This window comes from Diachasmimorpha longicaudata, chromosome 2 (assembly GCF_034640455.1).
Source record: "Diachasmimorpha longicaudata isolate KC_UGA_2023 chromosome 2, iyDiaLong2, whole genome shotgun sequence".
Classification (NCBI taxonomy): domain Eukaryota; kingdom Metazoa; phylum Arthropoda; class Insecta; order Hymenoptera; family Braconidae; genus Diachasmimorpha; species Diachasmimorpha longicaudata.
In genome coordinates this window covers 169,982-196,099 of record NC_087226.1, presented here as the reverse complement: position 1 = coordinate 196,099, position 26,118 = coordinate 169,982, and the positions used below count along the sequence as shown (strand labels likewise).

Genomic DNA, 26,118 nt, shown 5'->3' with positions numbered 1-26,118 from the left:
GTGAATTTAGTTGATACAGAATTAAGAGGGTAAATGACAGTGATGTTATCCATCTGAGATCTCAGTAGTTGGAATTAATCATATCGGGGCAATGTCATGACAAATTCGAAAAATATATGTTTTCAATGGATGCGATTTACTCGAAGCTTAAATCGTGGACTAGAGAGTATGAGGGGTAACAACAACATTGTGAATATGACTCTTGGCGGTGTAAACAATGGTGTAGTTGGCGGACGTTATGCAATAACATTCTAGGATGATACATCCACCAGGGCAGATGATTATCGGGGTATAAAAGTAGCAAGACAAAATACTTCCTGCTCAGTCTATCAGTGATATTTCGAGGCGATCTTTTAACGAGTATTTTTATTGAAATGTCCGGCAAAAGTATTCTCTATATTCTTTATCTTTTTGTTGCTGTCTCCTATGCGGTACCGGCTCATTACGATTCAGGTACACTCCTTGGATTAATTTTCATGGATTTTTCATGTATTTGGGGAGCCAGGGCCATGATGGGGAATACCTCGAGCACGAGGGGGCTTCACGAAAATGTTTCAAATATTGGAAAGTCGAAGATTTATCTTGTCTTATGAGGAGAGAAGACATGGAATAACTTCCTCCGCATTTTATTAGGAGAATTTTCATTCGATCGAATGGATCTGTAGTAATTCAATAATAAAAATTAGAAATTAGATATTGGAGATGAGGTGGGAAAATTCACAACAAATAATGTCCAATTTTTCGAATACAAAACTATCATTATGATTTTAAAGGGTAACTCAAACGACATCTTTAATAGTTTGATGAAATGGCCTTGTACAAAAAATTAAATAACAAGCAGATAATGAGAAAAATTCATTCAAAATCATATCTGAATTCACTATTTGGGTTTAGTTCTGCAATTAAGTTGTACTTCCGTAAAAAGAGTTCTCAGTCGGGCCTAATAAATAGCGCATCCACATTTAAATCCAATCATACCGGATGACTATATTGGAAGAGAACCATTCTGAAAAAGTTAAAAGAATAAATATGATAAATTCTCATGATCCAATCGATCTCAAGAACATCGAGGCGAATATTTTGAAAAACTATAGATAGCGAGGTGAATTTAAAGATATTGCATATAATCTATTTCGTGCAGCCGGGATCGTCGGACTTGATATTTTTGTGTTTCAGACCAGTCTACATAATTTCCAATGAAAATTAAGAAAAGTTAAAGGTGGCCCACTATTATAAAATACAATTAAAAGAGTGGGAAGGAGAGAAATTAATGAAAATTAAATAAAATAGAAAAATACACTGAATCATATTAGGAGCGAAATGGTAAACTGTAATAAGTCAATATTAAACTGTTTTCTAGTTGAGCATTTAACTCCGAAACGTGAAATTTTATAAGGAAATATTAAAAAAACTTTCTGCAGGAAATTTCATTAGATACAAAAAAGATCTTTCGATATTTTCTGACTATATAATCATGAAAAATTTACGTTTCAGTTTGTTATAGTTTTGCACTTTGATACCGAAAGAAATTCTGACTAAATCAATGTTGAATTTCGTAAATGATTGAACATTTAGATATTGAAAAAACTTTTCAATTATATAAATGTATATGAGCAAACGAAAAAAATTTCTTTTGCTGATGTAAATTTTTTTAGTACCCCATTATGCCCCAGATTGAACTAACAATACATTCAACCCTGTGAAAATTATTCATACAAGTCTATAATACATATCACGATACTTCATTCAATCATTTCTGTCTCACCGTCTTTGTTACGGCAAATGAATTTAAATGGAAAAACTGTTATTATTATGTACTGTTATTCGAAAAGTACACATTTTCACAATGAAGAAATGTTGAAAGCTTTTAGTATGAAATTTTATAAGAAATAATTTTATATTTGTTTTGCGCTGCAAACGATCTTTACGAAGATATTCTGAGAAGCCCACATATAATAAATATTCTCTTGAAATAGTGTCCATGGAAATTATTATGGATTTCATGCACTTGCTGATTTAAAATGTTTTCACAAATGCGGTTTGTTTCAGGTGACAGCGCAGAGGATGGAATCGTCTACGTTTTTAATCTCTATGCAGTAAGAGACACCAACACGAAAAACGTTGCCAAGATATTAAACGGAGAAGCTCTCTTTCAAATTCCTGCCAAATTTGGTGAGTATACCGGCCATCGAAATATTGAGTTGTATGAATTATTTACAGTTATTTTTTTATTCTTTTGAAGTTGTTTAAGCCATTATTTCAGGTTATTTACTCCATCAATATGATTACAGTACATGATATTTTTTGGTTGGATGATTATATTTTATATCTGAACATTGCAATTTTCCAGGATGGATGTATTGCTTCTGTTAAATCAAGCAGCAATTGACATAGGGTACACCGGGATATTTCGGTGAATCGCAGCTGATTTTATAAATTGAACATGTGGATATCATTTAACACTCAACAAATATAAATTTATTCGACTCGCGGTCGGTCTGAGTGCGGCTTTTACAGTATTTACAAAGATTGCGTTACTGATGAGTTTTCGATTGATTTAATAATTGACTTAATCGGTGATTTAATAGTTGATTAAGGAGATGATTTAGTAGTTGATTTCACTAGTAATTTAGTCACTGATTAGAGGATTCCAGGAAACTGTGGAGTGAGACTAAAAAGAATGGGACTGGTGGCCATTGATCGATAGGTTACAATCATTGAACTGAAATTCCGTCGTGGTTCAACAATATATTTCAAACAGTTTAATTGACATTGTCTCAATAGTATTTTTTTTCAGCGGAGAAATGTAAAATCGAAAATCTCTTTATAATTATCAATTTGATTGTTTGATGATGTTTCAGAACCAATAGGAAGTGTACTCCTAGTCGAGGAGGATGAGAGTGAGCCCTTCACAATGGAAGAAGTAAGTTCATTTCTCGAGATGGTGGGCGTGACAGTGGAGCAGTTGAATGATGGAGATGAACCCAAAGTCATTGAGATCAAAATCGCCGATGAGTTCGTTGATTTCAATGTACTCCCCGACTTTGAAGAAACAGCGAAACGCTTTCAGAAAGAGGGAATCATGGTCAGTGTGACACTTGTCAATGGCACTATGAATTTTTCATTTGAAAGTGATCCGGCAGTGGAGCATATCGATAGAGACATGACTCTTCAAGGCATTGGTGAACTCTTCGAAATAGAAGGATATCAAGTGGATTACGTTGTTGTTGGAGATATGATAAGAAAAGTTAGCATAAGGACCTCATTTTTTGATGATGAAAGTAAAGAACTCATCGAACATCCGATGGGGAAATCAAACGTTGATAAAAAATCGGAGAGTAAGGAAAATAAAATGGGAAAGGCAGAGGAGAAACCGAAAGCGCGGAAGAATGAACTTGATGAACAATTTCAAAGCCTCGATTTCACTACCAAGTCCGAGGCTATGAATAAGATCAGGAGGCGAAGAACTGCCTGTCCAGAGTGCAAAGCCATGGATTTACTCAAAACGTACATTCACCAACACGAACGTCGTTGAAGAGTTGGTTTGGGGAGGGGGGAGACGTTTTTTCGTACCAAAATTTATGATTTTTCAACACATATGACTAAATGAAAATATGTTATTTTTGTATGGATTTATCGATCAATAAAAGACATTGGAATATTATGTGATATTAGAAATTCATAGGTCATTCCGTTTGTCTTTAAGTTTGGACGGTGTAACGTACACGTCTAGAATAATATCAAAGGTTTCATTCAGAAAATAAAATCATCGGGAAAAAACTGAAAAGATCACTTCAATGAACGAAAAACCCGGACTATTTCGGATATTTTTTATTATCCCAAGTAATTACTTCTAGGGTATACTTCATTCTATTTGTCGAGTATTTGGATTTTTATTCCATCGTGATTTTGGGAAAACTAGTGGATGACACATCGTTTGAAATTTTCTTCTGAACATTCTGCGTGGTTGATCGTTTTGGAAGCGCGGGACGATACTTTATATTCTCAAAATAGAATCGACAAATGACAATACTCTTGACATCACCAAAGTCTGTCATACTGATTGCTACATACATGGGTTCATAGTTGTCTCTGGGTGGCTAATTTGAATTCAGATGTCATTTCATTTTCAAATTTTAATCATGATTTTTATAATTTCAGGATGTGGTAGGATGTTCAACTCTGGTACATTTCTTTCGTTTCCCCTAAGACTCTTATGTAATTACTTTAATTATAATTACAGGTTAAATGCATAGTTGGGAAGACATAAATTTACATCGAGATGTTTACGCCTGCACAGAAAGTTCGTGCTTTGCTCCCTGATCAGCGGTAGGAAAATCGATATTTTTTCCACCCTAAGGCGAATAAATTGACAAATATTTATTATCCTTATTCTTACAATTAGTAGCAATATTACTATGATTTCTCTCTGCCCTGGGGCGGAAAATACAGACTTTTTCCCTACTCTCCAGGTGAAAAAATACAATTTTCCTTGCAGCCATGTTGAAAAATAGCAGGATGCATATGCACCTCGGGTGGGAAAATATGATTTTCCGTCTTTATTGGGGCAAAATATAATTGCGGCATGATACACAATAAATGAATTTCATGAAATCTATTTTCATAGCGTCTCCAACATTACAAAAGCCGGAATCCGAGACAAATATTATTTATCCCTGTCCCTCACAAATTCTAGGACAATTTTCCAACCTTTGAAAAACCAAGGTATTTTAACAGGTGCACTACACGGCACCAGGAGAATGTATCTAATGCATTTATTCCATGTAAACACAACTTGCCAATGAACAAATATCTTTATTTCCTACTACGATTTCCAACATAATATTTTATCTTTTCATATTTTACTGGATAAAATATCGTCACAGTTCTTTTCATTACAGTAGACCATGCATCATGAAATAAAAAATGATTTTGTGTTTTTGCATAACAACTTGGATTTTTTCATTGCAACTTGGTAATGGGGACATTTTATATTAGTCCAGTTGAATGGACACAAATATTTGAGAAAAATTATGGTGCTAGCACAGAAAATGAAGCGCAAAGTGCTGGTCAGGTAGCAATGCTAGCAATGCAAATCTTATTAGGATTAGGTAAAACGTGAATTTTTCATAAACTTGTGTGAAAATTCGCCAGAAATCACCAGAAATTTTACCTTAACAATATTAGATTTGTTAACACTTGAAGTATTACAATATTTTCTAGTACCAGTACTGGAATTTTTATAGGAAATTTCTCTGTGTGTACTCCATTTTTTTCTGCAGAAAAAAAAAGTTTTATTGATTTTGCTGCATTTCCAAACTTATAGAGAATTGTTCATATTTTTGTTCCAGAATTTCTGATTATTTATGTTTTCTTATGTTTAAGGCACGTGTCTTCCGACATGCGAAAGCAACAGTTTTTTCTGAGATTTTTGTATTGTTTTTCTTTTTGCGGAAGCTGCCTTTTGCTTTCAAATTGGAGCTACGCGTTTGATCATCTTCATGGGATTTGTGAGCGAAAACGATCAAATTTCGTCAAATCACACGTATTAATTGGTCAAACAATTTTTCATGTATTTTTATTGGGTTCTGAAACGGTTTTCGCAAATATCTCGAAAACTATCTAATCGATTTCACTTCTTCACCTCTCAAAATATTCATCTCGATATACTTCATCTCAATTAATTAAATTACGTATATCCATGGATATTAATGTTTTGGGGTATTCCAATTTTTGAATTATCTTGAAAAAAAAACCTCGTTGCCATGGCGATGGTAGAAAAAATAAATAATTGGGTAAGTGGAGTTTTTTTTTCAAAATTAGGAACTAAAAAACTTACAATTCGATAGGGAAGTTGTGATAAATTCAGTAATGAACAGTGCACAGTGGATAATTAATATGTTGTTTGTCAATACTACTACTACTTCCGCTCCACTGATCTTGCAAAATTTTCACTCAACTCAGAATAATTTTCAGACGACCTGAAAATTCTGTTATTCAAGTCCAAAACATTTTCTTTATCATTTTGCCGTCTCAGACCACTCATAAAGGGGATGAACGGCGGCGCTACGATCTTTCTGTTTTTCGATTTTCTGTTTTGAGATAAAAATGATGCTGAATGCAACGCTCTGCAACGCAAACATACGAAACTTTGCCTTGTAGGTGGGTGTGGATGTTCCATTGGTTATTATTTTTTCTAGCTTATCTCAGCACTTTTAAGACCACCAGCAAGTTATTGAACGAAATCATTCATTTTATCAAAAGTTGGTATGAGGTCATGACGTTCACAATAAACCCGACGAATAAAAATGCAGGAAGCATTACAGTATTAATTCTATTTAAAAAGAGAATGTGATTATTTTCCGATATTATCCCGACTTTATCCTCAATTTGGGTAGAATTTTTAGTCTTTCAAGCGGAGATGTGTAGTGCAAGCTGGTGAAGGTCAACTTGGCGATCGGACGGTTCTAGGATATTATATTGAGTCGTTCAATAAATTCCTACAGACATTGAAATTTCCAAGTTGTACAACATAAAACCTCGTCATATCGCACAAGCAACCAGTAATACATAAAACTGAATTTTCTCATAGATTGTTCAGTGTGGTGCCTACGACGTCGGCGAAAATGTTTTTCGGAAACCTGTACACAATTTCTTTCCTCTATATCTCCTTTATATTGTACAATGTTGTTGAAGGTAAATTGTTAAATTTATTAGTCTTCTACATGTTCTGTTAAAGTTCCAAGTCCGCAGCTTATCGTGAAAAAAATTGAAATCCTTACAGTAGTTTTTGAGATACTGAGGAAAAACGAGATTTTTAGCTAGAAATTTTATCGTATTTTTTGACAATTTTTTCAGAATCAATCTTCAAAGTTGTGAATGTTACAGGACATGATATTACCCAGCTAGCCAAAATCCGACTTGCTGCCTTGTCACTGTCGACAAAAATTGCTGACCCACTGTCCTGGCACTGTCGACAGTGGCAAAGTAGAAAGATCGATAGTACATCGACAGTAGTAAGCGGATTAATTTCGAGGATCATTTTTTTATGGGGCCCCATTAGACCTCTCTTACGAGCCAGGCTCGATGACTCAGAAGGGGTGGTAGACCCTTTTTTGAGAGATCCACGATAGATGACACTACCGTGAATTTCGATGGACCAGTAGATGGTAGTAGGTTGGGGGATGGTAGGGAAAAAATCGGGGTCCGTTTTTCATTTAGCAAAATTCTTACAAAAGTTATGAAACAGGGCTGCTAAATGAGTTAGATGAATAGAAAAAGAAAAACAGTATGATGAGGGAAGAACAATGGATGAGGAATCATTGGAAAAATCGCCAATACCCCTGCGTCCATCCATTTACTCAAGCAGCCCGCCTGCAACTAACGCTCTGGTGTATCGACCGCCGGCGACCAGAACGTGGAGATTCGAAAAATTGATCCTACGTCATCTACTGGAAGGTTTTCAGAGCAAAAGGTCATAAAACAATAGTAGTAAAAGGCTTATGAGAGGCCTAAGGATGGACCCTTTGACAACGATACTTTTTTTTTTTTATTCTCCCTCATAATCACCCAACGACAGCGCTGGATAGCTGGGTAAAAATAGCGTTTTGTTGCGTTTCATAACATTTTCGATAATCGAAAAAATGGTCCAATACAAGATTTCCATTTGGAAGAAAAAAACATTTGAACGCATCATTTTACATGAATTCTAATTATAGACGTGTACGGTGATCGAGAACCAAGGATGGCGAATGGCGATTATGCTACAGCTGAAGAATTTCCATCAAATGTCTTCATCCGTGCTGAATCCATCCAGCGTAAACGATATGAAACAGTATTCTCTACTTCTCATTGTGGTGGATCACTGCTTACCCTCTTTCATATTCTCACTGCTGCCCACTGTACTTTGAGCTCCAATCAATCTCTTAGCTCCGTGTACCACTACCTTCCACATGAAATTTTTGTCGCACTAGGAGTTAATAGTGTGCAGGAAATTGTCGATCAGTACAGTGTCAGGCGAATATATAGACACCAACAATACCGCATACCTACCCATGCTAATCCTTGGGGAATTTACGATATAGCCATTCTCGAGGTAAATAACTCATTCACAACTTGGAAATTGACAGCTTCCTAATCGCCCGATTTTATAATTTTTTCATTGGGCGTGGAAACGATGTAGAAAGGCTTCCACCGGAAAAATACAAAATTTACTGGTGCAGCCGTTTTTTATAAATTTTTATTGGGTTTTGACCCGGTTTTCGCAAAAATCTTGAAAACAATCCACCCTTGTTTAATTTTTCATTTCTCCGAACTATCATCCCATGCACTCCATCCAAATTGATTAATACATATATCTATACCCTTTAGTATTAAGTTTTTGAAATATTCTAAATTTTTTGTTTTGTCAAAAACAAAGTCTGTCACATTGCGAAATATTCCTTCACCAACGTGAAATTTGCCATGAAGTTTGTGCTTGTTCCAGATACATGAACCGATAAATCTAGGTCCTAAACAACACATTATTAATCTGCCATGCTATGATCCAGAGGTGGGTGATGAAGGTATAGTGCTGGGATCCGGACTGACCTCCTCCGATCTCGCTTCAATGGGAAAATTGAAAAAAGGTCTATTTAAAGTAGTAAACTGCCAGGATTGGGTGATAATTGGCATTATCTGCGTTTCGAGCACAACCGCTCAGGTGATGAAAGTAAGTATAGACCTGCAGAATGGCCGCAGCAAATACCTAGCGAATTCTAAGGCCAATCCAATTATGGTTTGAGAGTGAATCACATTTTTTTCATTGAAAGTTTTCCTCATGCGAATTTCTGCCAAGAGAATTATGCTATCCGACTCCTATTTCAACGGTCAACATAAGTAAACTGATAATTTTTGACAATGCACCTGGCTTCTCTGCCTCAAACTTGGCATAAAAAACCATTACGAAATGGTAAACTTGAAGATAGCCAAGTATTCCAAAAAGTTTTCATTTGCCAAAATCCCATTCAATAGTTATATACAGGGTGTCCCAGAATTGCACGTCCAAACTTTAAACTTAAGTTGGGGGTGAAATTCTGGATCGAAAAGTCCTGAGCGACTTTTTGATCAGATGCACCCTCTTCAAGTTATTGAGGGTTGAAGTTGGACGAATCAGGGCCGTGGAATACCCAGTCGCACGTCGGTGAGAAAAACATGCGAGTGTAGTGGTGTCCCCACCATACCGTACTACTCCCCTGCAGCGGCAGAAAGAGATGACTGATGGCGGAGGGCAAGAGGAAGGGGAGGGGAAATAAAAAAAATGAACACCCGCCCGCTACATAATAGTAGATTATGACATGAGGACGATAGGTGGAGGATTGTGAGAAGTGTGAAGTTTGCAGCACGAGGCGTGACAAGTCGCAGTCGAGGTGAGCCGGAGGCTTCGCCCCCCCCCCCCCCCCAGGGAAAAACAGAAATAGACTTAATTAAAAAAAAATTATTCTTTAGAAAAATACATAAACAATATCAACTAAAGAAAACGAATCTTAACGTTTTGCTTAGGTTCTATTGTCCATGGTTGTGTTCATCGAAAGAAGAAATCATACGATTGCAAAATTTATTCACCAAAAAACATTTTATAATTTGTATCAATTTAATTTTATAAAATTTTATAATATTAAAGCATTATTAATCTTTTAGTATTTGGATTAAGGTTCGTTTTCTTTAATTTATCTTGTTTATGTATTTTTCCAAAGAATAATTTTTTTTAAATTAAGCCTATTTCTGTTTTTCACTTTTCATGTTAATCGAAATACCAAAAGATTAATAAGTGCTTTAATATTATAAAATTTTATAAAATTAAATTGATACAAATTATAAAATGTTTTTTGGTGAATAAATTTTGCAATCGTATGATTTCTTCTTTCGATGAACACAACCATGGACAATAGAACCTAAGCAAAACGTTAAGATTCGTTTTCTTTAGTTGATATTGTTTATGTATTTTTCTAAAGAATAATTTTTTTTTAATTAAGTCTATTTCTGTTTTTCCCTGGGGGGGGGGGGGGCGAAGCCTCCGGCTCACCTCGACTGCGACTTGTCACGCCTCGTGCTGCAAACTTCACACTTCTCACAATCCTCCACCTATCGTCCTCATGTCATAATCTACTATTATGTAGCGGGCGGGTGTTCATTTTTTTTATTTCCCCTCCCCTTCCTCTTGCCCTCCGCCATCAGTCATCTCTTTCTGCCGCTGCAGGGGAGTAGTACGGTATGGTGGGGACACCACTACACTCGCATGTTTTTCTCACCGACGTGCGACTGGGTATTCCACGGCCCTGATTCGTCCAACTTCAACCCTCAATAACTTGAAGAGGGTGCATCTGATCAAAAAGTCGCTCAGGACTTTTCGATCCAGAATTTCACCCCCAACTTAAGTTTAAAGTTTGGACGTGCAATTCTGGGACACCCTGTATAGAGGGGAGTTCAATATTTATTTCAAGCACAATTACAACCCAAATTTCCCTAGATTTTAGTTATAAAAAAACTCTGAAAAAATAATTATAAGCCAATTCCAATAAAGACAAAGCATTTTCTCGCATTTTTTGGCAGTGTTGGGGCGGTTGCACTTAAGTTTGTTCGTTATGTTTTCAAGAATTTTCGGGAAAATCGAAAAATATCCGTTCAGGACAAATAAGTGAAAAAAACTTAATTAAAAACTCTCCAATTTGATCAGTGGCCATATTGGATGGTTTGAATCCGGGGGCTTCATTCTTTTGGCAACATGGCATTCCCTCCTACTATCCGACGTTTTTTTTAATATGAACGTAACCCTCTCGGCTAGGTTATAATTATGTGGAGTTCGATATAAGTTAGCTTAGAGTCAAATACGGGTAGGGAATTAGGGTGAGGTACCGCGTAGGTAAAAGACCACAACGCTCATACCATCTGGCGCCACCTAATTTATTGATAATTTATGAGAAATCAATGATCCATTGATAAAATCGCTTTAAAACACTTTACATTTAAAAATTTTGAATGGTAACTATTCAGCCAAGAATAGCTCTTTTTCAGACACTATTATATGAGAGAAAAGGAAAAATAACATTGAATTTGTCGAAACAGGGTGACAGCGGTTCTGGCTTCATAATCAACAATAGAATTGCTGGCATAGTCTCGTTAGTACCACCCGGGGAGAACTATTATATTTTAACGAATACCTTTCACTATTTTGAATGGATTTTGAAAATTATTGGCCTACCGGATGAATTCGACTTCCTGAGTGGAGTTTACTGACGAGTGGGGATGCATACAGTAAAGTGAATCTTTGTCACACTGTGTCAATTCGAAATTTGTAGAGATGAATTGGAAATAAAAAACTCTTTTTGTTCCTTTATGCATTGCTATATTAAATGTTAAACAAAAGTTCTACCTGACGAAGAAAAATAGTTGAAGGAAAGGAATATTGAACAATCAAACGAGTCCACCGAAGGCAAATAAGGTAAATACTAATATATTTCATTTAAACTATATGATAAGCCTCGTTCAAAGATGATAATAATTGTAGTCACGCCAGTCATGCCTTAAATCACCGCATTTAGTGTTTTAAATTTAATTTTTTTACCGTCCGGCGCCAATTTCATTTCGTTTTCTTTGTTCAAATTCGAATTATTACTGTTCGAGAAAAAGATGATAGCACGTATTTGCAGATTTTTTGTTTGGGAGGGTATTTCCATCTTCGAATGAGACTTTTCATATAATTTAGATTCGTCCGCCTTCGGCGGGCTCGTCTGATCGTTCAATTATATTGCAAGTCTCGTTCTTGATGATCAGAATTGTAGTACTTTAGATTGTGTGATAGTTCGCAAAAGGCTCTTTATAGTGCTGTTTCAACATTTTATTCAACTTGAAAATAATAAAATAAGTATAACGAACTTATTATTATTCAGGAGTACGAATTGGTCATCGGGGGGTTGACTGGGTCTGTTATAGAATTTCAAGAAGATTTGAGATCCAGGTGTCTAACAAGCAGTGCGTCTGATTGTGTCAATATCCACTCCTCTTTTGTGCGCAGTGGATACTGCAGCATCTCTTGTGCTGTATGCAGTGAAAAGATTCATATTAATTGCTGCTTTGCTTAGTAAATTCTTGATCCAAGGACCAATCGGTTGAGCACTCACCGCTTCCGACGGCTTAATTGTTCCAATAAATAGACTTTTTGTTTTTTAGCCTCGCATGCTTTGGGTAAGGTTAATATATTCTAATATACCAGTTTTAGTTAAACTTGTGATGGAGTTGTGATGCCTACATATATAACTTGTGATGGTCCTAGTCTTTGGGAATTCGGGCATTTGCAGTTTTTGGGCCTGTGAGCGTTATCAGTCTACTTCCGGAACTGCGGGCCATAGCATCTGACGTCTTAATTTTTACTTTGAAAATGAAATTATTTAGTTTATATCTAAGAATTTCTTTAATATTCATTAAAATAGTTTTTTTTCTCTCCCCAACCAGATTAGTAAACCTTTATGCTGGCCAATGTCACTATGTAAGACATACAATAAAATCCAAATTCTCTCCATCATCCTTCTTGAACTCGGAACCCTTTTTAAAATGCACTTATGGACATAATCCTCCCTACTTTCTCAATTTCTGAAATATTTTAGGATGCCGTTCTCCCATCGGCCTATTTTACTTGGTGCTATTATTTCCCCTCATTCCTACTTGTATTATAGTTGCCCCTCCTTGACAGACGTTTCGTTGAATCCTCCAGACAGACACGTTTTTGGGGAATCGTTTCCAAGAGACATTGACCTCTATCTCTCTCCTCTCTCTAATTGCACCTCGCCTATAAATGACATTTCTCGAAATTTTCCCTTTCCATTTTCTCATCCCTCTCACTTTTGTTCCCAAGTTGTCTCCATAATTGGTACTACTCCTCAGTATCATCCCAACTTCGAAAATAGTTATCTCATCGAAGGTCTTCAATATAATTGTATTTGTTATAAAATAAATTCAATATTCAATAGAATCGTGAGTGTGATTCACCCCCTTATTAAAAACAGCTACACAAAGAATACTTCGGCGTGTAGCAGAATTGAAAGTACTCTGTTGTAGAGATTAAAACTCTAGAGCTTACAATTCTAGAGTGACTCAACAGTGACTTTAGCTTGGCCATCCTGAAAAAATACTCCCCAAACCCGAATCCCGCATCTAACAGTCAGTCTATAACTATCAATGACGATTAAAAGTTTTGAAGAGGTTATTTTATTCTTCAGAAAATGTTATGTTTCCCGTTTATGTGAATTCATAAAACGGAAAGAATTTTCGCATCGGAAAATATGGGCTACCTTATCTCATCGCTCTTAAGGCCACCAACAAGTCATTGGAGAGAATCATTTACTTCAATAGAATTTCGTATGTCACAGCGTTCACACTACATGCGACGGATACAAATGCAGAAGCATTATAATATTGATTCTAATTTGAATAAACAATAGAATTATTTTTCGATATTTTCCTGAATTTATCCTCACTTAGGGTAGATTTTTTAGACTTTTAATCAGAGGTGTTATCAGGGGTAAAGGTCAACTTGACGATTGGAGGCTTCTACTATATTTTACTGAGTTGGTTTATATAGTAATACAGACATTAAAATTTATCAACTTCTCAACATGAAATCTCGTCGTATTGCACAGATATCCAGTGATATATAAAACTGGATTTCCCGATCCATTATTCAGTTTGTTGTCTATCGCGCAGATGAAAATGTTGTTCGGAAAATTGTATACGATTTCTGTGATCTTCATATGCTTTATATTCTACAATGTTATTACAGGTAAATCTTTAAAATGATTAGTCTTACATTTATGCTATCAAAAACCAAAGCGGTTTCTCGGGTAAAAATAAGAAACATAGATTAGAATATAATAGATCCATAATTAGTCTGAAGTTTAATAGCGTTTGGAATAACACTTCGCAACAAAACAATAAATTTGTAACAACAACCGGACGGATTATACCCATCCGAAGTTTGATACTTTCACATCATGAAAGCCAATGTTTCATCCATTGATTTAGTATTAACTATTGAAAATAGTACAAAAAGGAAAAAATGGCAATATCTTGGGATTTTTATGACAACGAGTATGGATATTTTTATAGCTGTCCTTGGTGCCGACAGCGACGTGTATTTTGCAAAGAAAAAATGGAAATCCTCGCAGTAGTTCTTAAGATATTGAGGAAAAATGAAATTCACAAAAGTTGGTATATCTCAGGAACTACAAGACTGATCAACCTGAAACGACACATCAACGTTGAGATTAATGATAGCTATCATAAGTTGATAGTTCCGATTTTTCTCTGGACCGTATTACTTTGCCATTTTTTCCAAAACTAATTTTAAAAATTGTAAATTTTCCGGCAGATACACAGCCACAAGGGATAAACATTCTAATTAACTCGCAATTGAAATGAGGGAATCGGAAAAGACTTCGATTCGGAAATTAAAAAAATGGAAATCAACGTTTTTTATAAATATTAATTACAGACGTGAATGGCGACCGAGTACAGAGGATGATCAGTGCCGATGATGCCACAGCTGAGGAATTTCCATCAAATGCCTTCATTACTTCTGAATACATCCTGCGTGATCAAGATAAAATAATAGCCGTTACTTGTATTTGTGGTGGATCACTTGTTACTCTTTTTCATGTTCTTACTGCTGCGCACTGTGCAGTATACCAGAATGAACCTCAGAATTCAGTTTACTACCGTGTTCCAAATAGAATCCTCGTTAAACTAGGGATGAATAGTACAGAGGAAGGTGGCTACCAGTACAGTGTAAAGCGAATATATAGACACCCAAATTACAAGCCGATTTTCATGCAGAATCGTTGGGCCACTTACGATATAGCCATTTTTGAGGTAAATCAATTATGGCCAGCTTGAAAATTAAAAACTTGTCAAGTTTTCAGCTAAGATTCGCGGACGGTGAAAACTTTGTCATTTTTGCTTGTGAATGGAAGGTCTGTAATGGTCCGACTCTCAAAGTTTCTCATTTAGTTTGGAAATTATATAAAATGGGTGAAAACATAAAAATTCAAAATTTGAACACTATCGCTATTGGCTTACTCCTTTGGAAAAATTAAAAGAATAAACGGCGAAAGTTAAGCCGTTTCATCACATCACAGGTATTACTATAGGTTAAGTCTCCGCCATCAACGGGAAATTTGTCATGAAATTTCCGTTTGTTTCAGTTAGAGAAACCGGCAGAACTAGGTCCTACACAACAAATTATTAAATTGCCATGCTACCAGCCAGACCTGGGTGAGAAAGGTATAGTGGTGGCATCCGGACGCACAGCTCCCGACTACTCAGGAGCGGTAAAATTGGCAAAAGGTGTATTTACAGTAGTAAAGTGCGATAATTGGGTGGTATTTGGTGTAATTTGCATCTGGAGCGAAGACGTGAAACTGATCCGAGTGAGTACACACTTGCAGAATTTCTACAGGCTATACTTGGCGAATTCTCGTGGCAATTTAATAATGGTTTGAGAGCGTATCACATTTCGTTGGTTGTGTTCCTCATAAAAATTGCTGCCAAAAGAATTATGCTATGCGACAGTTTTTTTAAACAGTTAACATAAACCTTGCGAATGTATTTACATGTTTAGATAATGTCACTGCGTAGGAGAAGTGAGAATAAGAAAGCTTCAAAAACAAGAAAAAAAACGTATATTTGCAGCTTCATCACGTTTCAAGATACATTCGTATAAAATTACAGCTAATCCTTCAATGATTTCACTAAATATTCACGTATTACCTCGTCTAACCTTCTTTAGACCAATATTCAACTAATAATTTTTGACAATACGGCTAGCTTAGGTTCTTCGTCTCTGATCTGCCGTAAGAGACCATTCCCAGGTAGGAAAAAACGAATGGGCCAACCTTGGTACAAGCACGGCCGCCGAGCTGCCGTAGCTCGGCACCCGGGCTCCAGCCAAACTCGCGCCGAACTTGGCTAGACCCTGGGATGATAACACGGGGCCAGGCCTGGGACCGAACTTTGGCCAGACTTCGGTCGCCGTACTTTGGCCGCACTCTGGGCTTACCATTCGGCCCGAAATTGGCCCAGACCTATTGCCGAACTTTGGCCGCATTCTGGGCTGACCATTCGGCCCGAAATTGGCCCAGATTTACGACCAGAGCTGTGGCCAGGCTCCAACCGTTGCCTGTATTGGGTTCAGAATCACCAATAAATATATGAACGGTATATCTGATAAGCAGACATGTATTTATTACCTTCAACATTATACAGAAAACAGTTTTATTATGTGACAAAACTTATATTTAAATTTATTAAATCTATTGACAAAAAAACTCAGCCAATCAAAAACTTTTTTCCTCCTATCGACATAGTACATGTTTTCATCCGATTTTGGTTGAACAGTTAAAGATATGCAGTGTTTGTATCTCCAATTTTCATGAAAGATAATCACAACTATGAGATTTTTCCGCGAACAGAATATGAAAACTCAAAAAAATGATTGCAGGTATAAATTGTAGAAAAATCTTTTGTGGATTATTTTCATCCGCTTTTAAAATAAATAATCTACGTAGATCATTTGAATCCGAAATTTAATACGACATACCATATTAAGTCTTAATAAACTCTCTCTTACAATCTAATAATATTAGCAGTCAGTCTTCAGAATTCGAAGATTGTATTAACAAAATATCCAACAAAATAACGCACCAATGTTATTTTTTAAATTAGTAGTTTAGAATTGATAAATTATCGTGCTTCAATTCAAGCATGAAAACAGTCATTATAATAGCAATATTATGGATAATTTATTCCGCTATGGATGATAAGAATTAATTCTTATATCCATAGACAATTGCTGATACGAATTATCCTGATAAGAATTATTTTTTCATCTCGGAAAGACGTCCTTTTTTTACAATAATGTCTTCTCCATCTGCAACTCCGGAACACAGAATGATATTTAGTTGCATTGATTGTGTGCTAGTTCTATATAATATTGCTTATTATATTCACTCTTTCAAACAAACTTAGAAATATAAAAAAGTCTTGGATAGGATTACATATAACTAATTAATTTCAACCCTTAAATTTGAAATCTTTGGGGAATATGGACGCAGTCCGATTGTGAAACTTCAACCTTATAAATATTATTTGACTTGAATCACCAAATACTGAAAACAGCTCTCAATGGCTGAAATTACTTTCATTAGAATTTTTCTTAAAAATTAAAAATCCACTTATTATTTTTCCCTTTAAACTTTTGGACATAATATTTAATCCCTGAACCAACAACGGATATTTATTCCCGTGATCTAACTTATGAGGAAATGACATAGAAAATACTTTATTATGCTAAGATACATCACATTTTCCAATTGTTATTTCCATCTTCTGGATTTCCGACCTCGCCAGGAGAAATATAATAAATATAATTAATACTTCAATGACAGCCGAATACTAAACAATATTCATATATTAATATATATTCTGCCCAATGAAACGCCTCGCGATAAAAATATATTGATAATATAAACTTTTCCTATTAATCGTACCTTTTATCAAGAATATCACAACTAATACAATTACGAAAATGAACTAATGGAGTCATATTAACACAGTGATTTTACAATTCCATTTATCCCGGAAAAATGAAGTATTATCGATTGGTATCAAAGGAACAAACTGAATTATTCTCGTTATGATGACTTGACCCGCGTTGTCGTTCCTTACGCCCACCCTCTCGATCGCCAGAACGTGACAACCAAGTACTTACTTCTGACATTATCTTCTTCTCATCAGTGCTGGATCCTATTACCTCAATTATCACATCAATCAGTACTTTGCATACTGTAGTGTTATAAAAATTTTTCTTTTTCTTTCCGCCAGCTTCCTTATTTCCGTAACCAGAATAGTGCAGTGACACTGTCTTCCTCAGAACCGCAGATAGGATAGTGGAAACACATATTTTCATCTCTTTTTTATTGCTTATCAAAACTCTCATGAATAATCGCTAAAAATAAAAGAAGGGAAATTTTTTTGAATTTATGAACATGAGAAGACATCTTTGGGCTCATCGCCAGCGGGTTGGTTCTATAACCAAAGCGTTCCAGTGACGTAGACTTGAGTCCCGGTGATGAAAGATTTTTTCATCACCAGAAAACGAACCCAGTGCATGTGTCACCGCCCAATTTATTGATTTTACATAAAAAAGAAGAAAAACGATCAATTTCAGATATATTACCAGTGTTTCTACGAGATTTGGGTCCGTTGTCAATATCGCTTCGTATTCCTGGAACTTATCATCCATTTCAAATGGTAGTGGCGTAGACATCTGCTTCTGTATTTCAAGCAAGCTAGGACCAGAAGCTGGGGCTAGATTAGTGCCAATGATTGTGGTCTTGAGCTCATTCATAGACTGCTTTAAATCGTAAGCCATCCTGCGTCTTAAATTTTCGAGCTTTTCATCTAATTGCTGATCAAAGTAATCTCGAAGGGAGTTCAGGATTCGACGTTCATTATCAGCATAATGACTAGATGACAACTGGTTTTGTGGTCCCAGCATTTTTGGCATCTTAGCAGGGGGTACCATCATTGATCGTGAAGTTTTTGGAGTTCCTGGGCTCACAATCGAATTCAATCCGTCTTCAGCGCGTGTAGTAGACGATGCACGCCTTTTTCGGTTACCTTATGAAATTAAAGGAGGACCAAACGATATAAATTGATGGGTAGCAGCATCAGATGAAAAAAAAACTACCCAAGCCCCCACCAAAAATATATAATATAATCTAATTCTATATAAGTTCCGAATTTTGTAAAGAATGTTCAAAATATAAATTGGACCATTTTCAAATATTTATAAATATAAATTTTTTCATGCGGGAGGAACTTGGCCGATGATTGGTCATGGAATATCCGAGCCGATTTTACCTGAAGCGTTATGGACTAGTGGTGAAGGAGGTGTCAAATGAAGTTCTTTTCTTGTATTTCTCGCTGAGTCCATCGATTTTGTAGGTGACTGCAGAATTCCATCGGAGGAATCATTGCTCTCAGATTCATCAGTTTCGACGTCTTTAAGCAAAGTAATATTCTTCCTTGACCGCTGTTTAAATGATAAACATGCACCTGGAAATTATTGAAAATGATGATTTATCCCTGACCGGATCATTTAATTAACACGAACTTAGAATTACGTGCTACAGTCCCATATTACCTCAAAATTGATTTATTACCTGTTGGTACAGATCGCGATTTACTCGACATTTGCAAAAAGCCAGAATTATTTTGAGCCTTTGAGGCTCGAATCTCCTCAGGATTAGCTATAAGACAATCATGATTTTCGTCTTCAGAGTCAGATCCACTCTGGTAAATGCTTTGAAATCTTGTCTTTGGTTTTGCTTGTATACCTACGAAATTTTACAAGTTTGTAGTGAAGTAGTAACACAACGTAAGTTGTCTCCAGCCTTTGTTTTTTATAGCTATTTCAAAGTGGGGAAAGAATGCATGCATTTGAAAAAATATTTTTTTTGTAGAACCTATCGCTCCTACAAAAAAGGTTTCTATCAAAATTTTACCATTTTCCGTAGATGTTCACTTTGATTTACCTCTTCACAACAGAATTATAATGCTTTCCTACATAAGAGATGGTGGGGAAAAATGGAACGTTTCTCGTCCCCTCAACATTCCAATGCTTTTATGTATAAACAATCATATCAAGTGTAAATCATAAATTTTCCACTTTATCTTGTTCGCACGTAGTGATTTCTGTTAGCGACTCAATTTTTTGATGAGTAAAGAATTGCAATAAAAAAAAATAACCTAATATTTTTCGACCACAACATAATAAAAATTTTCTTATAAAATCATTCAATGCGATTCTCTCTTAAAACGATGTTTCGAGACAAATACACATGTAATGACTGCACAGATACATAATTAATATTTATTTTGTAAAAGATTTCAAAAATTCGGTCAATCTAATTCCCAATTTAGGGAACGATGGGTCTTTTGATGTTAAATACGAGAGTTGAATAAATTGGGGATGAATAATTGGGGTTAAGAGTGGTTATAATTGTTGATAATTGACTTTTACTTCATATTAACAGGACTTACCAGACTTTGGAGTTTGATTTCTAGGTGGAATCGGGATTTTAGTACTAAAGATGTTGTTTAGTTGAGACTTTGATGCAGTTAAGGGTTTTGCTGAAATTTTTGCTTTCGAGGAAGTTTCGGACCTCCCCCCCTTTCGATCATTTTCACCATCGGTTGTCTCACAGTTGAGAGTTACTTGGGCCTTTTTTAATCTTCTGCGACCCTGATCCAAATCAGCTGAACACAATCAACATATGATCCTTTAATATTGAAATGAACCCATCGAGCAATTCATCAAGTTATAAGTGGAGTCATTTCAATTTTTGTACCTGCTCCGGTGATGAAGCAAAATGGATAACTTTGCCAAGAGTCCTTGGGCGAGTGCAATTTTTCCAAGTAGTCGTCAAGTAGATGATATTCAGTTGTCGGTGGGAATTTACAGGTGTCTTCTTCTGCACTATTAAACCATTTTTTCGGCACCAAATCAATGCATGGTAGCCCTTTTTCGTTTTTCTCGAGAAATTCGATGACTGCGAATGGTTCGCTGAGATTTTTTGGATCGCGAGATGGATGTGAGGTTTCCGACATTTTAGGTTATGAAAAAAAATCACGATTCGTACAATTGAACCTGGTGTTTTCGAGTAGTTTCATATAAACTGATAACTTTGCAGAATGATGCATATAGCTTATTATTTAACAGAAAAAATTGCGTTTCTATTTCCATGTGTTTTGAACGGTTTTTTGTCATCACCCCACTGATGCTTCTTTTTTAGCGCCACTATTCCTTCAAAACGATTATATCACAAATATCTGTCAAACACTTAACACACATTTAATTCACATTAAATTCTCACTTCTTGTAATTTACCGTCAACTTAGTTGGTGAAATCCGAATTTGAGACAAAAAGCCCGATAAACGGATGATACGAGCAATTATGAAAGGTTATGTACACGGACGCCAGATCTAACCGATTTATGTCCCACTTGCATGTAACGACTCCACTATTGAAATTTTCTAACGACCTCGATGATCGGATTTTCATGTCGATTGTTGATTTAAAACATAAAATTGTTTGTTTCTTCCACAATTTTAATCACGAGTTCAACTAAAACATATACCCTCATTCATATACCCTCTTACCAAAAAAAAACTGCATTTCACAATGCGAACAATTTTTACGTTATTTTCTAGTGGAGGAGGGATATGGCGTATTGTCGTCCAGTTACATTTAATAAAGCACATTTGTGTTTAATTTTGTGTGCCTTCTTACATGTCATTTCAGCTGCCCAGGACTTAATGTAGAATATTCCTACTCGACTGGAAAAGTCTGGATAACTAAACGCCTCTTCCCTACTACTTTCCTGGTGTCCGAAAATATATATACCAGTAAGATCATCACAAATTTTGGATTTTCCTGATTTAACGAGAATTTGTGAAATTACGAAAACTTTCTCAATATCTAGGAGTACCACGTTATTTGGATGACTTGTCGTCAAGGTTAGACCATTGATGTTGATCATATTTGATGTTAAATGAATTTCCCCATCAATTATCATCGTTGTAGGCTTTCTCGCGATAACCCAATCACTCAGTATGTGTTTCTGATTAATTACCATGGTTCCTCCAGACTCCATCTCAGTTAGTCTGTTGATAATTTGTGTGAGTGGTTTTATCGAAGAATGAACGAGTTTTTTAAATAAACCAATGTAACTCTCTCCCCAAAACGCTGAGAGCTCATTCAGAGGAATTTTAAAGTATTGGGCATCATTAGCAACGTGGATGATACTATGCCAACTGAGAACTTGAGCCCCTTCATCATTATAAACATCAGGTAACGTCTCGAAACAAATTTTTAGCAGAGATCCAGCATATTCACTCAAATCCTTAACGAATTCCTTACTGTTTAAAATTCTGCTAGCAAAGACAAATAATGAGAAATGACAACGTAAAGGTTTCGGTAAGAAATCTTGTAACACGACGATACCACAATAATTAAGGAAAAACTTGAATTGTGATGCTTTCCATCTTGAGATATTATTCACATCAAATTCTTTCCTTTGAAATTCAATAGGGATATCGGCTTTTAATGACCTCATAATACCATCAAGCCGACGAACATCAGCTAATTTGATCCTCTGGGCTGAACTTCTCGTTAGCCATTTATCCAGCAGCCATTTCATATTACCAGAATAGAATAAATGCATTAAATCTAATGGCACTTGTTTTGTCAGATCGAATCTATCCAAAGAGAGCAGCGGGGACACAGAACCTTCATAATGATGTTCTGGTTGAACTCGCGTCTCGTAGGATACTTTAGTGCGTAAATTTGCATTGGTCACTGGATATATGCGTTTTCCTCGTCTTCCACAACCTACTGTAATGCCCTTGGTGAAACACCTTCCACAGGCATAGAAGGCTCCAGGAGCTTTGTGGCAGCAAATGAATGCTCGAGCTGGCGAATCAGCCACTATTGCTACAATTTTCACCTCAAAAACCTTGTCATCAATGCGCAAACCATTTTCTTGGAGTTCATTGGCCTCTTCAACAAAATCAGTCATGAATTCTGTGGCTGATAATGGTTTCCCATCCCCACAATAAATCGCGGCAGCAAAGGGTTTGGTAGTGTAATTTGGATGCTGTATTTTTATTGAAATTGGCCAAATTTCCTTCTTAGCATTCCGGTATACCTGCATACCGTCAATATGAACCAGAAGAGAAATGTCGTTTTCTCGATAAATTTGAGTTGAAATTATTTTTCTGAGTCCCGAGGCGATTCCCAAATAAATGAATTCACCTGGAATCTCATGAACTCCTCTCATGGTTGTTAGGTGTCTGCAATGGGGAGTTTGCAAAAGCTGCCGTGTAGTCTTGGGTATTGATGTGTAACCTTCACTTCTTAAAATGGCTAACAATTCATCGATTGCTTCTGCTGTTGTAGCTCTTCTGAATTTCACTGCCCATTGATTAATTTTTTGCTCCATTCCCCGCGGTTCCAATTTGTCCAGAGTTTGTGTATTCTTGTCTCCAATGCTGTCAGTGAATACTTTGTTGAAATCATTGTCAATGTCATCTGAATCACCATCACAACCTGAGCCCCCAAGAATTGGTTCATCCCTGTCTCCAACGCTGCTATTGGATTCACTGATGCAATCATTAAGATGCTTATACGAGCCACAATCACCATCACCACCCGACCAACTATCACCACAAGCACTAGCATTATCATCGAGATGTCGAACATCGACATCTCCACTAATTTGATCCACAATAGATCCACTACGGATAGTTATTTCATTGGCTGTTGGCAAACTAACCTCTTCCTCATCGGCATTATTGCGTTCACTGTAATCCGGAGTTTTTTCTTTAGCGCCTTCTACGTTTACAGATTCTTTTTTCTTCAGTTGATGAAAATGTCTGTATTTTTTAACCCGTGAATATGAACTCTGAGACATATTACAATAGTAAAAGAGTAATATTAAAATAATAAATTGCCGCACACGACACTCATGTCTACTGCCACAATCAGACTACTCAACACGCCATCTTACGGGCTGTTGTCATAGAATGTGTGGTATACGGTGATATCCACGCATATTTTCCCCTGAAATAGTATGTTCAGAAGAAATAATGGTACCTTCGGAAGAAGGAGAATCAAAGGACGAAAAATTTAGTGAAGGAACATTCCCCATGAGAATTCAATTTTTGGAATGCTGTTCCATATGGGACCCAAGCCTGGCAAACCATGCCCCTTGTCTGCCTGGCCATGTCTCGGGGCAAGCTTGGTGACCCAAGCCTGGCAAGCCATGCTCTTTACCAGTCTGGCCATACCTCGGGTCAAGCGTGGTTGCCCAAGCCCGGCAAACCGTGCTCTTTGCCAGTCTGGCCATACCACGGGCCAAGCTTAGTGACCCAAGCCTGGCAAGCCATGCTCTTTGCCGGTCTGGCCATGCCTCGGGCCAAGCTTGGTGGCCCAGATCTGGCAAGCCAGTCTCGTGCCAGACCTGGCCCGTTTCGTGGACATTGGCATTTCCTACCTGGGAATGGCGACTTCGTCAAAGAATGAGAGGGTGAATGGCAATATTCACAGCATGGATGCCCGCCCCCCCCCCGCCCATTGCAATTGATAATAGCCTAAGTCTTTAATATTATGTAAGTAGAATATATCAATAGGCTATGCGAGGTTTCCGAAAACCATAGCCTGGTAAGGTTGTTTTCATAATAACGTATTGAGTGTACCTCTTGTGAACAATGGTGAGTCCCGCTTTGCGATGATGGTAATCCATAACCGCGAGGTTTCTCGAATGGTTTTTTAATTAAGGGAAAAGGTGTGTTCCAACTGGAACCATATGGGCTAGGCAATTAAAAAGTTTTGCGATATCGGTGATAACGAATTCATCTGCCGTTCATAGAACTTCTGTTTCATTATTTGAATAAATAAGTACGGGTTGTGTAACAGCGGCATGAACTCCAACAAAACAATAAATTTTGTAATAGCTCATAGACACATACAAGATCTAAAAACGATATTTTTTGAGGTGGTCCATGACGAAAAACAATAGTTGAAGGAAAACCGAGATTCTTGTCGCGGATTCTTTCATCTCACTGTCTCTGTAAAACTATATAAGATGAATTTAATTCTGCATTCCGGACTTTGTGTCAACGCTCTTAGTTTAGTTACAACAATTTTATATTTTCATCATACAGAACTGTTGTTTAACATTTAATATACCAATCTATGAAGAAACAAAAAGATTTCTTATTTTATAGTTCATCTCTACAAATTGTGAATGCATTTTGACAGACATTCATTTTATTGTATACATGCCCACTCATCAGTAAAGCTCACTCAGGAAGTCAAATTCATCCGGCAGGCCAATAATCTTCACAATCCAATCAAAATAGTGAAAGACATCCGTGATAATATAATAGTCCCTCTTCTTTGGTATTGCCGCCGCTATTCCGAAAATTCTATTGTTGATTATGAAACCGGAACCGCTGTCACCCTGTTTCAACAACATTTATCAGATTCAAATTTTTGCAATAAATTATTGATTTTTCAGACGATTTTTTTTCTCCCATAGCAGTGTCCGAAAAACTTAGTGATTCTAGATTGAATTGTTGCCATTCAAAATATAGATCGACAAAGATTTTTCAATTTGTCATTAATATCCAACATATTATTTTTTGTTTAAATTGGTTGATCATAAGGCATCAATTCATCATAGAGTTCTTCGGTATCCTCAATCCCATAATATGAAAAAATCCAGAAGATGGAGATTTCGCTTGAGGGTTTTGTATTTTTTGTTATTTTAACAGATTCATCTGGGATTTCTGTGATATTCGGATTGGTTTAATCTGGTTTGAGAGCAAGAAAATTAATGAAACCACCAAAATTTTCGTCCCAATTTTTTTGTGTAGCGATTTGAGTTCTACGACAAATGTGATGGGAATTCTTCCGCTATCCTCCTTAGAGTCGAAGATATAACTTGTAATCTCGGCCGGGAGATGAGTCAACCTATTTGAGAATATCCAAGCAGTTACATGAAATCATATTCTTTGTTTTTGCTTCGCTATCTCCAATAAACCGGGCATTCATCATTATCCATTAATGGTGATTTTTAAATTTTCAACAATTACTAGAAAATATTTTGATTCTTTTTCTACTTGACTCTTGTTTTATCCCATGATGGATAAACACCAGCGCTGTGTTTTCTTTATGTGATTGACACGTGTGTCACCTCATATAACCTTCATATAACATTATTGTGAGACGCGAATGTGAAGAAAGTCATATGAAGGAAAAATGGAAAGGGCGTCTGGTCCAAAACTTATCTAAAGATAGCTTTTCCGAAAGTGCTACTGGAACAAAAAGCTCAAGAAAATTGGGGTAGAAGGGTGATAGACCTTTCATAAATTCGTAAAACTATTATTGTTCATGAATTAATTGTTAATGAGAATATTTGAAACATACTAATCGATGAATTTACGTTCATATTCGAAACACG

General features: G+C 36.3%; 4 protein-coding genes and 1 long non-coding RNA gene across 7 annotated transcripts; 3 read left to right on the top strand and 2 right to left on the bottom strand.

Moving 5' to 3' along the window:
* The first annotated feature begins 294 nt into the window (after window positions 1–294).
* Window positions 295–3,664, top strand: LOC135159851 (uncharacterized). The gene is made up of 3 exons (XM_064115944.1): window positions 295–453; window positions 2,050–2,172; window positions 2,862–3,664. The coding sequence occupies exons 1-3, from the start codon at window positions 375–377 to the stop codon at window positions 3,533–3,535; spliced, it is 876 nt and encodes a 291-aa protein (XP_063972014.1). The 5' UTR covers window positions 295–374; the 3' UTR covers window positions 3,536–3,664.
* A 2,875-nt stretch (window positions 3,665–6,539) lies between these two features.
* On the top strand, window positions 6,540–11,374 carry LOC135159852 (uncharacterized). Its single transcript, XR_010298464.1, has 4 exons — window positions 6,540–6,696; window positions 7,719–8,095; window positions 8,486–8,710; window positions 11,104–11,374. It is a non-coding gene; the product is annotated as an uncharacterized LOC135159852 (long non-coding RNA).
* A 2,337-nt stretch (window positions 11,375–13,711) lies between these two features.
* Window positions 13,712–16,110, top strand: LOC135172909 (trypsin-1-like). Of its 3 annotated transcripts, none has more exons than XM_064139415.1 (4): window positions 13,712–13,813; window positions 14,525–14,901; window positions 15,234–15,458; window positions 15,861–16,110. In XM_064139415.1, exons 1-4 carry the CDS (start codon window positions 13,738–13,740, stop codon window positions 15,873–15,875), a joined length of 693 nt encoding a protein of 230 aa, XP_063995485.1. In that variant the 5' UTR covers window positions 13,712–13,737; the 3' UTR covers window positions 15,876–16,110. The 3 variants fall into 3 exon arrangements, with proteins under 3 accessions (XP_063995485.1, XP_063995484.1, XP_063995483.1); XM_064139414.1 differs by having other exon boundaries at window positions 15,856–16,110; XM_064139413.1 differs by having other exon boundaries at window positions 15,650–16,110.
* Window positions 16,111–16,556: 446 nt separating this feature from the next.
* LOC135172904 (uncharacterized) lies at window positions 16,557–20,701 on the bottom strand. Its single transcript, XM_064139409.1, has 6 exons — window positions 20,442–20,701; window positions 20,134–20,349; window positions 19,254–19,427; window positions 18,952–19,146; window positions 18,266–18,708; window positions 16,557–18,034 (listed from the first exon to the last, which is right to left on the bottom strand). Exons 1-6 carry the CDS (start codon window positions 20,698–20,700, stop codon window positions 17,681–17,683), a joined length of 1,641 nt encoding a protein of 546 aa, XP_063995479.1. The 5' UTR covers window position 20,701; the 3' UTR covers window positions 16,557–17,680.
* A 1,300-nt stretch (window positions 20,702–22,001) lies between these two features.
* LOC135172907 (uncharacterized) lies at window positions 22,002–24,121 on the bottom strand. Its single transcript, XM_064139412.1, has 2 exons — window positions 22,215–24,121; window positions 22,002–22,024 (listed from the first exon to the last, which is right to left on the bottom strand). The coding sequence occupies exons 1-2, from the start codon at window positions 23,563–23,565 to the stop codon at window positions 22,017–22,019; spliced, it is 1,359 nt and encodes a 452-aa protein (XP_063995482.1). The 5' UTR covers window positions 23,566–24,121; the 3' UTR covers window positions 22,002–22,016.
* Window positions 24,122–26,118: the final 1,997 nt, after the last annotated feature.